Source organism: Hyalella azteca, unplaced genomic scaffold (assembly GCF_000764305.2).
Source record: "Hyalella azteca isolate HAZT.00-mixed unplaced genomic scaffold, Hazt_2.0.2 contig15170, whole genome shotgun sequence".
Taxonomy (NCBI): domain Eukaryota; kingdom Metazoa; phylum Arthropoda; class Malacostraca; order Amphipoda; family Hyalellidae; genus Hyalella; species Hyalella azteca.
This window is the reverse complement of record NW_025945030.1, coordinates 11,203-23,982: the sequence shown is the minus strand read 5'-3', so window position 1 is coordinate 23,982 and position 12,780 is coordinate 11,203. Positions and strand designations below refer to the sequence as shown.

Below are 12,780 nucleotides of genomic sequence, written 5' to 3'. Positions count from 1 at the left end.
CCACCATTGCAACACTATTGAGACGAAAATTCTTCAATGCGACTATTCTAACACTATTGTGAGGAAACTTCGTCAATGCGACAATTGTGATACTATTGTGACCAAACTATTTCGAAGTGATTATTTTTAATGTGAGTATTATAATATGTACGCATTATTTTCACGGCTCCCTCAACCCAGTTCCTCATTTGGGTCAGTTGGAAAGTGCCACTGGTCGACGCCCGGGCTGCACAACGCACGCTGCAGGGACAGTTCAGGGCTGCAACGCAGAACAAAATTGTTTCGAAGCGATTATTTTAATGTACGTATTATAATATCTACGTATTATTTTCACGGCTCCCTCAACCAAGTTCCTCATTTGGGTCAGTTGGAAAGTGCCACTGGTCGACACCAGAACTGCGTCAGGGCTGGTAGAGGAAACCTGTTCGTTGACAGCGATTTGCTTCAGACTTGGTGACCTGATCAGCGAACCTTGCGCAGTGTCGGTTGCATTCTTGACATTCGTTTTTTTTCGTTACGAAAACTGTGCTGTCTGCGAGATTCTCAAACTTGCGGAATTTTAACTGACGATTTGGCATGGGAGTTGTATCGTGTTGACGCGAGTTTTTTCATTTTGTTGGAAATTTGGATTATTTCCAAAAATTTTCATGCATTTTTGAAGACGCGTGGATTTCATGCATGAATGATTTATCAATAAGGACCAAAAGGCTCATTCAAGGACACTCAAATAAATCGTGGTGAAATTGGCCAAACTGTTTGAATTTATGACCGAGCAGCGTTCAGTCGTCTGGCAGTGTAGTGACTGGGATTATAAAGAGATAGTATAGGGAGTTAGTGATAAATGAACAAACTGCACGAACAATAATTATTGTGCGATGGATTGATATCATAAATATATGACATAATTGTTTTTATTAACATATTAAAAACTCTCGACGTCCCGAAGTTACGTTAACAAATCTAACATCTTCACTGAAGAACAGCGTTTTTTTTTGCTGCACATACAATGTGAGCTGACGGCTGGTGAAATAATGTGCATGCGTTGTGGACAGGAAATTTTTTTGGGGGGTAGGAAATGCAGAAAAATTATATTTTAATTATGAATTAAATTATATCTACCTAATTATTATTTTATATTTAGTAATTTTTATTGGTACTCTTCCCAGAGGAGTGTGTGGTGTGACAAACCCTTCAGATGGCTGAGAATAGTTTTATTTAGGGAAATTTAAACTTGAAAATATCTCCTCGACTACCGGCATGGACAGCGCGCCGGTTGTCCAGGGTTACCCTAAGGGCGCCTACTTCATCTTGGCGGGGTACCTGCTGGAGAGGTTAACGTACTATGGACTCTTCGGAGGCGCCGTGTTCTACATGCAGCGCGTACTGCAGTTCTCTGCAGCGCAGTCATCTACCATCAAGTCTACTGTCGAGGGCCTCATCTACTTGGCGCCCATCACCGGGGCCATCATCGCAGACAGCTACTTGGGCAAGGTGAAGCTATTTCAGATCAATTCTATAGCGATTTGTACTATTCGAACAGTCAGGAAAAACATTTACAATATTATAATAGAAAAATGGTGTTTTTGCGTGTTTTTATATGATTTCACAAGATTGGTGGCTGTTGTAAGACGGTTTTGCGACAGCACATTTATACTTAGATGTGCGAATTCCTGTTATTATTCCTCTATAGTGGTTATGTTTCGTGGCCGCGACGTAATTATGGTCAAGGGTCGGTTACCTAGATTACTCTATATTATATGTTGCAAACTTTTGCTAGCTTCTAGTTGGGAAACAAAGATATTTTCTTAAAGTGGTTGATTTCCCGTTAAGTTTGGTCAATCCAATAAAAACGGACATGAATGGTGCGGAACATTTCAGCGCAATGGGCCACTCACAGCATCGTACGCGCTTTACAAGGCCTGATCATTGCTTTAATTTTGGTTGGTGGTGACGGCTGTTGCAACGGGTTGAATATTATTAGTAATCAAGACGAAATATTTGTATCTCATCTCTCATATTCGTGCTTCGCTCGGTGCTCCTAAAGTTTTGTCTGCTGCAGTTTCGCCTGGTGTTCTACATGTGCTGCGGCTACGTGGTGGGCACCGTAATCTACACTCTGTCGTCTGCGTCGCCCATGATGACTTCAGTCGAACTCACAAAGTCCACGGGCATAGGAGGGCTGCTGGTGTTCGGCATGTGCGCGGGCCTCATGAAGGCAGTTTATTCCAGCCTTGGGCCTGATCAATTCATCCTCCCACAACAACGCAGGAGCCAGGAAAGGTGGTAGTTTCTTGTTATTATATAGTGAACTCGTTCAACTCCTTAGTAGTTCTGAGAGATAATTATTTCCATCAGGATAAGAATGTTGCCAAAATTTTCTTAAGGGTAGAATTTTTTTGTGTTATGTGTGCAATTTCATACTCATTTTCGAAAATTGAATCAACTAGAGAATTATGTTGTTTAGTTTAGTCTTTTACTTTCAGCATCAGTGGTTATTATTTTAAATGGGATATTTTCTCTTCATCGCATCTATAAAACAGTTTGAATTTGCTGAACGTTTACAGCCTGCGAGTATAATTCGGATCAACCGATCATCTTAGGATTCTTGTATCTGAATAAAAGACGCGTGATTTTCAGACTTCTGCCTTGAAACCAATAAATAAATAAACTGACTTTCGAGTTTTCGTTTTCAACTAAAATTATTCTGACTTGCTTACTCGTCATCAGATTTTTCTACTTCTTCTATTGGATGATCAACGCCGGAGCGTTCTGCGGACAACTGCTAACCGCGCAACTCAGAGGCTCCGTGCAGTGCTTCGGCAGCGACTGCTTCTTGTTGCCCTACGCCATCCTCGTCGGCGTCATGGTGGTCTCCACCACTGTCTTCTACCTGGGTGAGTATGACTTGGGTGAGTATGACTTGGGTGAGTATGACTTGGGTGAGTATGACTTGGGTGAGTATGACTTGGGTGAGTATGACTTGGGTGAGTATGACTTGGGTGAGTATGACTTGGGTGAGTATGACTTGGGTGAGTATGACTTGGGTGAGTATGACTTGGGTGAGTATGACTTGGGTGAGTATGACTTGGGTGNGGATTGTGTTGCTGATGCAGGATTGTATTGCTGATGCAGGATTGTATTGCTGATGCAGGATTGTATTGCTGATGCAGGCTTGTATTGCTGATGCAGGATTGTGTTGCTGATGCAGTTGCTGATGCAGGATTGTGTTGCTGATGCAGGATTGTGTTGCTGATGCAGGATTGTGCTGCTGATGCAGGATTGTGTTGCTGACGCAGGATTGTGTCGCAGGAAAGCGGCAGTACCGGGAGGCTCCAGCGGACCCCATGCTGATGCGTGCGGTGCGGTGTGTGGGGCGGGCCATCAGACTGCGCTGCTCCAGACACTCGCCGCCCGTGCAGCACTGGCTGGACCGAGCCATGCTGCCTCAAGAAGGCAAGGCCGCCCCTGACCCTGGTCTTATCGTGGACATTAAGAAGACCTTGAGAGTTCTGCTCACATTCACGACGTATCCATTGTTCTGGGCGCTCTTCTATCAGACATCAACTGGAATGATCTTCCAGGTGAGTTTATATATTGGAAATCATATTTTAGGTATATTGTATCTTTTAGAAGTGTAAACTATTACTTTGTCTAGCCAGAATAAGCGTAGTTGAGATCACATTCACGACGTATCCTTTGTTCTGGGCGCTCTTCTATCAGACATCAACTGGGATGATCTTCCAGGTGAGTTTTTGTCTTGGAAATCATATTTTAGGGATGTTGTACTTGTAACTTTTAGAAGTGTAAGCCATTGCTTTGTTCTCTCAACAGTTAGCACAGTTGAGAATATGTGATCAAAGATTGATTTATTACAGTCGAAAATTTTAGTAAGAATAAATATTGATTGAAATATTGAAAGACATGATATCAAGGAACACCTGCCTGCTTTGACAGAAACGTGACTGGAAAATTAACTTCAAAAAGTTCCGGGCAAAATCTAAATAAGCTTTGGCTTAATTTTTTAGATATTTTGTTGCTGTGAAATTTTTTAATAAGTTGTCTCATGACTTCTACGTATTCTAAAACCCAAATATAAATGCGTAAATATTTCAATATATTATTTTGTTAGAATTTGGAAATATACGTATAGTCTCTACTAGCGCACATATCATCAGTAGAGATACACTGGTAAATTATTTTATATAATAATAATTCGTAATAATATTTATGTTAACCTCATTGCAAGGAAACAAGCGTTTGCTTTCAACGAACTCCTACCCATCTACGCTCAAATCTCCCCTACCTCTCCTCACAAAAAAAGATAAAAATAAGCGGTTAATCCGTAACTGAACCTTTCCATTTGTTCTGACCGCCAGGCGAAGAGGCTGAGCAACCGAATTGGGTCGTACCAGATTCCTGCAGAGTTAACTTCGTCCATCAACCCGCTCCTGATTCTGGTGCTGATCCCTCTCTTTGACCTGGTCGTCTACCCACTCTTGAACAAAATAAACGTGCTCACCTCAGTGGCAAGTCGCATGACGACGGGCATGCTTTTCGCGGTCGTTTCCTTCCTCATTTATGGGATCATCAACATGCAGGTGATCATTAAGATAAGTGCTTCGTGAGAATTTGTTTCTGAATAAGAACCGCGTGGACTTTTTTGTCTATGCACTCGTTCAATTTATAGTTTCAAGTCATAACTAAAAGTATTTTAATTTGAAGAGCATATAGGTAGGATAGTTGATAGAACAAACGTGTAAGAAGCTCTTGCAGGTAGTACAAGTTATCCCGACCGAGCAGGATACTGGCATCACTCTGTACAACATCTATAGTTTGTCTTTAATGTTGCAGGTAGAGCAAGTTATCCTGACTGAGCAGGATACGGGTATCACTCTGTACAACATCTATAGTTTGTCTTAAAGGTTGCAGGTAGAGCAAGTTATCCTGACTGAGCAGGATACGGGTATCGCTCTGTACAACATCTATAGTTTGTCTTTAATGTTGCAGGTAGAGCAAGTTATCCTGACTGAGCAGGATACGGGTATCACTCTGTACAACATCTATAGTTTGTCTTAATGTTGCAGTTAGAGCAAGTTATCCTGACTGAGCAGGATACGGGTATCACTCTGTACAACATCTATAGTTTGTCTTAATGTTGCAGTTAGAGCAAGTTATCCTGACTGAGCAGGATACGGGTATCACTCTGTACAACATCTATAGTTTGTCTTAATGTTGCAGTTAGAGCAAGTTATCCTGACTGAGCAGGATACGGGTATCACTCTGTACAACATCTATAGTTTGTCTTAATGTTGCAGTTAGAGCAAGTTATCCTGACTGAGCAGGATACGGGTATCACTCTGTACAACATCTATAGTTTGTCTTAATGTTGCAGTTAGAGCAAGTTATCCTGACTGAGCAGGATACGGGTATCACTCTGTACAACATCTATAGTTTGTCTTAATGTTGCAGTTAGAGCAAGTTATTCTGACCGAGCAGGATACGGGTATCACTCTGTACAACATCTATATAGTTTGTCTTAATGTTGCAGGTAGAGCAAGTTATCCTGACCGAGCAGGATACGGGTATCACTCTGTACAACAACCGCCCTTGTGAAGTGACTGTCATGCCTTGGCTGACGAGGGACATCAAGTGGGTCATACCATCTGCTGGACAGGTACGTCCATCAAGTGGGTCATACCATCTGCTGGGTCATACCTACATCAAGTGGGTCATACCATCTGCTGGACAGGTACGTCCATCAAGTGGGTCATACCATCTGCTGGTCAGGTACGTCCATCAAGTGGGTCATACCATCTGCTGATCAGGTACGTCCATCAAGTGGGTCATACCATCTGCTGGTCAGGTACGTCCATCAAGTGGGTCATACCTTCTGCTGGTCAGGTACGTCCATCAAGTGGGTAATATCACCTGCTGGACGATCTAAAAAACGACGATCTACGTCGATCTAAAAAGTATCTTCTAGGGGTTCTAGAACTGATCAGAATGAAATAATGATGGATTATTGAAAAAATTTATTTAGGTGCTGACATTGATTATAAATTTTGATTGTGCAAGAGAAATGAAAATGTGTCCACGTAACATTAATGGTAGACATTTTGTAATTAATAGTTTTTCAATCCGTGTATCAAATTGTTAGTCCGAATTAACGCTTTGCTGTGTTTTTGTGTAACATTGTACTCACTAAAGCTGGTAACAATCAAACCACATAAAATTTTCACTTGCGGCCACCATATGGGATATTTTCATAAGTAATTTCTTCTTTACAAATCTTCAGCTGGAAGAAACTCTGTCCGTGGCAGACATCCAGAACATGGACGCCTTTACGCTGGGGCTGACGGCGGGCTGTGGGGAGAGCCGCGATCAGATGCAAGAGGCACGTTTATGCCAGAATTTGACTCCCATCAATTGCAATTCATGGCAGTGTACAGGAGATCTTTTTCTTCTAAAATAATCATTTTATGTTATTTAATTAATTTTGCGACGTATATCTACGAATTCGTTCATTTTAGTTCTTCCTAGTTTTGTGTGAAGTTCAAATAATAGGTTTCACTTTTTTGCAGTTAACAGTTGCGTCAAAAAAAAAAAAAAAATATTCATGCCCCAACAAGGAAGGCCGGAGGCCTAAAATTTTCGGTAATTATTCAGGTGTTCAAAACATTTTTCGAAAAGTAAAGATATTTTTCCATAGATAACACTGAAGCTGATGGCCGGGAGCGTGACGGCAGTTGCCATAGACACTGGAAGTGTTCGGCCGCTGCAGCCAACGCTGGATTACATCAAAGACGTCGATGCCGAAGCCAAAGTTCGTCTTACGGTCCTTCAATTGCCCTTAGATAATTCGACCACGTCTCAAAAATACATTCTCAACTACATTGAGATGAATGTTTCTATAGCAGTTACGGGCGGAGAGTCAGCGTTTAAAAAAATACCGCCTCATACATATCGAGTTATCGACAAACAATCCAACGTGGTGCTGGGAGAAGCCAGCATAGATCAGGATGGGGTGTACGACATCGTAATTTCCCCGTCGACATCGGCTCAGATATTTTTCCTAACAGCGCCATCAGAGCTTCACGTGTTATATACTTTACCTCAATACCTCTTCATGACCATAGGAGAAGTTTTATTTTCGGTTTCTGGTATGGATTTCGCTTACACCGAAGCACCCACAGCAATGAAGTCGGTGATGCAGGCTGCCAACCTGTTTACCATCACAATCGGCTTGTGGATTTTCGCCATTTTAACGGCAGTATCAGAAGCATCCGAAGTTTTCAAACACAGAGCCTCACGTGAGGCCTTTACTTATTCAGCAATAATGCTGATCGATACAATGGTTTTCTTTATAATGGTGCGTAATTATTACAGAAATTCGAAGATGGATGAAAAAGTCAATCTTTCCTCGTCAAGTAAACCGGCAACAGGATCGTTAATGGAAAGTAAACCCAATAGAGAAGATTTGGGTAACGATAATCTAGGCTTCGACGAAGTCAGGCTCTGAATGTTCACTAATATTTTGATAGAAATATCAGTGAATTATCAGGATTCAATTTTATTGTAATTTCATTTTCCTTGTAATTTTGGCAGTGAATACTAAGTCGCGACATCGAGAACTAGTAATAAGGGGATGAAATGACAAACAACGTGTGTTCTTGTACTTTAAAGGCTCGTTGAGAAAAAAATCTTACCAGATCCATGAGTTTTAAATCGTTGCATAATGCTTCTGGTTTGACTTTGAAATTGTTCTGAAAAGAATGAAAATATAATTATGTTCATGGTGAAACATACTTCGTTCATATGAAATGTTAGGATATTGTGCTCAAAAGTGTATAATTTCAATACCTAAGTTTTATCATCGCGCATGTTTAAGTGTCCCCTAATATGTCTCTGTATCTTCAAAGACAAAGAATTTTCTCAATTCCCACAGAAAAGTATCTTGAATTTATTTGGAGACTTTGTTTTCTTGGCAAGTTGTTTGAGATATAGGTAGTCTCTTTAACGCATTGGCGTGTAAGATGGACAGCTCAATAAGTATTTTAAGCAAATAAATATTAAATAAATATTGCTTTTTACTTACACAATGACTTTTTGAAAATAGATTTAAATTTGTTCATATCTGGAGCCGATACGGGAATTAATTTCATTGACCATTATATATATCAAACTAACTATATGATTTGGTATGCTGTTTAAATAATACAAAAAACTATAAGAAAAGCATCTAAAATGACATTTATTGATAATTGAACTTCAGACTTAGCTTAAGAAACCAATGCGGAATGCAGAGCCGTCCTAGAGTTATACCCTGGGCAAGGTGAGCTGCAAGTGGCGAACTGCGCACCCGTTGGCCACAAAATAAACTTTTAAAATAGCTTTGTAGACAACGCTCAGACTAAAAATGCACCTATTCACTATGCCTTAGAGCAGTGGTTTCCAAACTTTTTCAGGCTGGTGCCCTCTTTGGCTCCCCAGTGAATTTCCAGGCCCCCCCCCCTACAGACACATATAAAACATACGCCTCATTCTTGATATTTAGGACGATGCAATTTTAAAAGAGAAAGGTTACAAATGTGTATTTCACAAATAGAACCCCATTTAGTAAACCAATATATTTTTTATAGTTATAACTCTTTCAGCACTAGAAATTCAAGACGGCTCGGACAAATTTACGGCCGGACTCGTGGCCGGTCTCGCAGCCGGTCTCACGGCTAATCTCCAAATTCAATGACCAAGGAATGTCTCCCAAACTAATGAACGCAGCTCGCTAAAACTTGGAACACGTATTCATTAGGACCTAACGGTGATGTTTAGCTCGTAAAATTTTTTTAAATTTCACCTTCATTCGTGAGTTAAATGGCGATATGTGCCGAAATTCGCAGTGATCAAAGAATGTCTTGCAAACTACGGAACAGATTCGAACGAAATTTTGAATAAAAATTCCTAACTACCAAACGATATTTTTTAGCTCGTGAAAATTTATTCGAGTCGGAGTCATGTTCTGCATGTGTTGTGTATAAATCGTCGAACAAACTTACAAACTTCTGACTTCGACTTTGCGTACTTCCGCTCTACTGCCCCTTTCTTCCTCACCGNCCCCCCAGATCTTTCAGCCGCCCCCAGGGGGGGGCGATATCGCCCACTTGGGAAATCACTGTCTTAGAGCTATGAAGTAGCCCACCACGATAGAAACGATGTACGCCACACCAGTTCCGCGCTGCTTACGATAATGGCCTCTGCTCAGCTCAGTCTTATGTTCATGGATGAGCAACCTCAGCTTGGCCCTGCCTCCACACTTACCCCGACTCTCCACCTTGCTGCAACTAATGACCGGTTCCACCTCATCACCAGCCCCACCTTTCTACCTTGCTGCAGCTTATGACGATAGGTTAGGTTCGGTTCGGTTCGCTTGGGTGGAGTGTTTAAGGAAAATGTGGAGGTTTGGCTTGCTCGAATTACGCATCCATGAACACGAGACTGCCTTAAACAGTGGCTGGGGACTTACGGCGCTATGACTTTAAGCACAAAACTTCTTGCCCTTTACTACGTACTACGACCTCTTGCTCGTTCTACTACAGATAGGAATATGAATAAAAGTGCACATTTGGGACTTTCTGGTCTCTAACACGCACTCCACAATGAGTTGAGTACGGGAACATGTTCATTGACCAACTTTGAGTCACACTCCGGGCACACTGAGCTGAAGGTGTCGGTGTGCCGAATACTGGAACATGTCGAAGTCTGGCTGATAGAGTCGCACCACTTCTTCCAGCAGCGAGCGAGGCACGCGGCTGTAATATGCTTCCGTTGCTTCCTTCGATGAGTTGAACGAGTCGAAACTGGCGGGACAGCTCAGTGATCAGTCTAGCTTGGATAAAGCGCACGCAAATATTTAATAAGTTAGGTGAGTGGATACTGGCACGACAAAGTGTGGAATGACCAGATTTTCTTTCATGATTTCAGTCACACTTGTGATGATAGTAGCATCAGAGATCATGTTGAAATCACGACACTTACCACCGAGATCGAAAGGAAGAAAGAAGAAGGCGCTTCGTGCGCTCGAGGCGTATATAAAGTATAACTAATTACGATCACTAATTCATAATTAAAAACAAGACCAATTAGAAAGTAAGTCTGTTTCAAGTTAAAAATATTCGTGAAATGATGAATGTACAAAGAATTTGATACGCAGATAAAATAGAGCAAATATCAAATATTCCCAAAAAGGCCATTCCGAAGACCAGCCAGGCATTAAAGTATAAAATACTGTAGTCAATTTATGGTAAAATTTATAACCTAAAATGTAATTAGAAATAATATTTTATTATAATTTACATCTAATACTAAACTCTAACGGACAGATATTATACAAATATATATTATTAATACTAAACTCTAATATTATGGACAAATATTTTTGAACAAATAGAATGATTTTGAAGACTTACCACAGTTGTAAAATGATACAAGTGCGCAAGCAAGCACCGGCGCGTCATGACTATTCTTGTGATGTTTATCATGATGTTATTTCTGTTATGATGTGATCATTAAGATGAGTTGGACGTTATTGGTATGCTGTTATTGGTGTTATGAAAAGGTTATTGCGATAAACGATTCCTTTTTAATACTAGATTAGAAGTATTAACGTGTCCACTTACCGAGAAGAGTGCCTTTCGGCGAAGAGCTTCCCTACAGGAATTACTTTTTAATAATAGATGACAAGTATTAACGTGTCCACTTACTGAGAGGAGTGACTTTCAGCGAACAGCTTCCCTATAGGAAGATGCAGTACTAGATTACAAGTATTAACGTGTCCACTTACTGAGAGGAGTGACTTTCAGCGAACAGCTTCCCTATAGGAAGATGCAGTACTAGATGTGTCTCTTATACACATCTAGATGTGTATAAGAGACAGCACCCCGCCTCTCCCTGACACCCCAGCAGCCTGGCCACAGCAGTCACCCCACACCCCGCCTCTCCCTGACACCCCACCAGCCTGGCCACAGCAGTCACTCAACATGTAAGATAATCTTTTGAAGCAAATATAAAAACAGCCATAATAATATTTAACTTCGATAATTGTTACCTGCTTTGAACCGGAAGGTTCTAATCTGTCTTGAGAAAATTTAGCTACAATATGTGTGAAAAAATTTAGCTACATTTCAAGGCTGCAATTGTTAATTGAACTCGTGATACCTGGCCATGATTGCAAACTTTTGCCATGGTATTTTGTTCCAGAATCCTATATTTGAGCCTGAGTCTATAATATACTTTATATTGTTTGAATGGGGCATGGCCAACTAATAAATCACTGGAAATGTATTCTGCCAAGGAGAATGTTCGTTCTCCATCTCGTCAACCTTGAACGCAGGACTCGCCTTGTCCTGAGTGAAAGTGGTCAGTGAATTAAACTCTCTCTCCTTTTATCTAATTGTTCATCCAGCTACCATTAAAGTTCTTGAACCAAATTAACTTATGCTACGAGATAAACATAGAATTATGATGGAAAACGTTAGTTTAACTCCGTAATGAAATCCCACTGAAACTTTAATCTTTGAAGTTACCAGTATTATTACATATTATTCTACGAAGAAACTGTCCAATACATTGCGTACAACGGAACTTTGAGGACACATAACATATTCAGCTCAGGATTAAGAATGGTTCAATACTGAGTAAAATAGGGGCCTGAAAAATGATAGAAGCGACTATGTTGGTCAGTCGTTAAATTACGTTAAATTTACGTTGAATCTCATTTTACGTTAAATTTCAGGTCAATGATATGATAATTGAAAAGAATTGAAATTTTCCATTCCAACTTACGTAGAAGCGATGTTTCATGGGCCAACAATTAAAATGAAAATTCTAGATCCTGGTAATTTACTAACCAACTAGGATTTGTTATGGATTTTGTTTATATTTTTACTGCCACGCATAAAACAAATAAACAGGTATTAAAACAGTTCTAAATTTATAGTAGAGTGTGTTGTATTTTTTAATTAAATGTCTTAGCGTAAATTTACTACAACATCAGTATTTCTGTCAGTTTAATTGTATCACGTGATGCGGGAAAACATTGCGATGGCAGTTCAGATTCACAAGAAGCTTCTTAGTTTCAATACATTCAATGCTCCATACATCTGATACAATGCTCCATATTCTCTATACATACAATGCTCCATACATCTGATACATACAATGTTCCATATTTTCAATAAAAACATGTCCCTTAATAGAAGACTATTGACAGAGTTGGTCTCAAGTGGCGCGCGACACTGAACTTGAGACAGAGGTCTGACCTGGTCACTGAGTCGGGGCTTGGGCAGTTTTCATTTCTTCAGACAGCCCCGGCTCAATAGAAGCTCCTCGTGCATGACAGCAATTGTTACAGTCTCGCATCGCAGTCAACTGCTCAACTTGTCTGTGCTGCACATTTTCGGGGAATTAACGCTAGTGAGAAATGATGTGATGGCCTGGCAGTGAAGCTAGGCATGCACCGTATCAGAGCAGCGCAGCTCAGGAGGCTGAGCGTTCGAAAGTTTCCCTTGACCTGAGGGCGCTGGTGCACAAGTGGCATCATCCAGACTACAGGCTGGCCGGGCTAAGAACAGTCACACGCTGGGTCAGCAATGAGCAGTTTCCAGTGCAGTGCTAAGGTGCGCGCTGTGCAGTCGATTTCCAGCGCATTTAGTCGGATGTGCGAAATTTGCAGCGGGCTTCCAGTGCAGTTGTGAGATATAAGTGCTGAGTAGTAGGTTTCATGTG

General features: G+C 40.8%; 1 protein-coding gene across 2 annotated transcripts; it reads left to right on the top strand.

The window, feature by feature from the left end:
• The first annotated feature begins 1,151 nt into the window (after positions 1 to 1,151).
• On the top strand, positions 1,152 to 8,063 carry LOC108674418 (solute carrier family 15 member 1-like). Of its 2 annotated transcripts, XM_018162361.2 has the most exons (9): positions 1,152 to 1,491; positions 2,060 to 2,280; positions 2,728 to 2,894; positions 3,310 to 3,517; positions 3,681 to 3,744; positions 4,377 to 4,598; positions 5,549 to 5,674; positions 6,296 to 6,394; positions 6,710 to 8,063. In XM_018162361.2, the coding sequence occupies exons 1-9, from the start codon at positions 1,258 to 1,260 to the stop codon at positions 7,517 to 7,519; spliced, it is 2,151 nt and encodes a 716-aa protein (XP_018017850.1). In that variant the 5' UTR covers positions 1,152 to 1,257; the 3' UTR covers positions 7,520 to 8,063. The 2 variants fall into 2 exon arrangements, with proteins under 2 accessions (XP_018017850.1, XP_018017851.1); XM_018162362.2 differs by lacking the exon at positions 3,681 to 3,744 and having other exon boundaries at positions 3,310 to 3,581.
• The last annotated feature ends 4,717 nt before the right edge of the window (positions 8,064 to 12,780 follow it).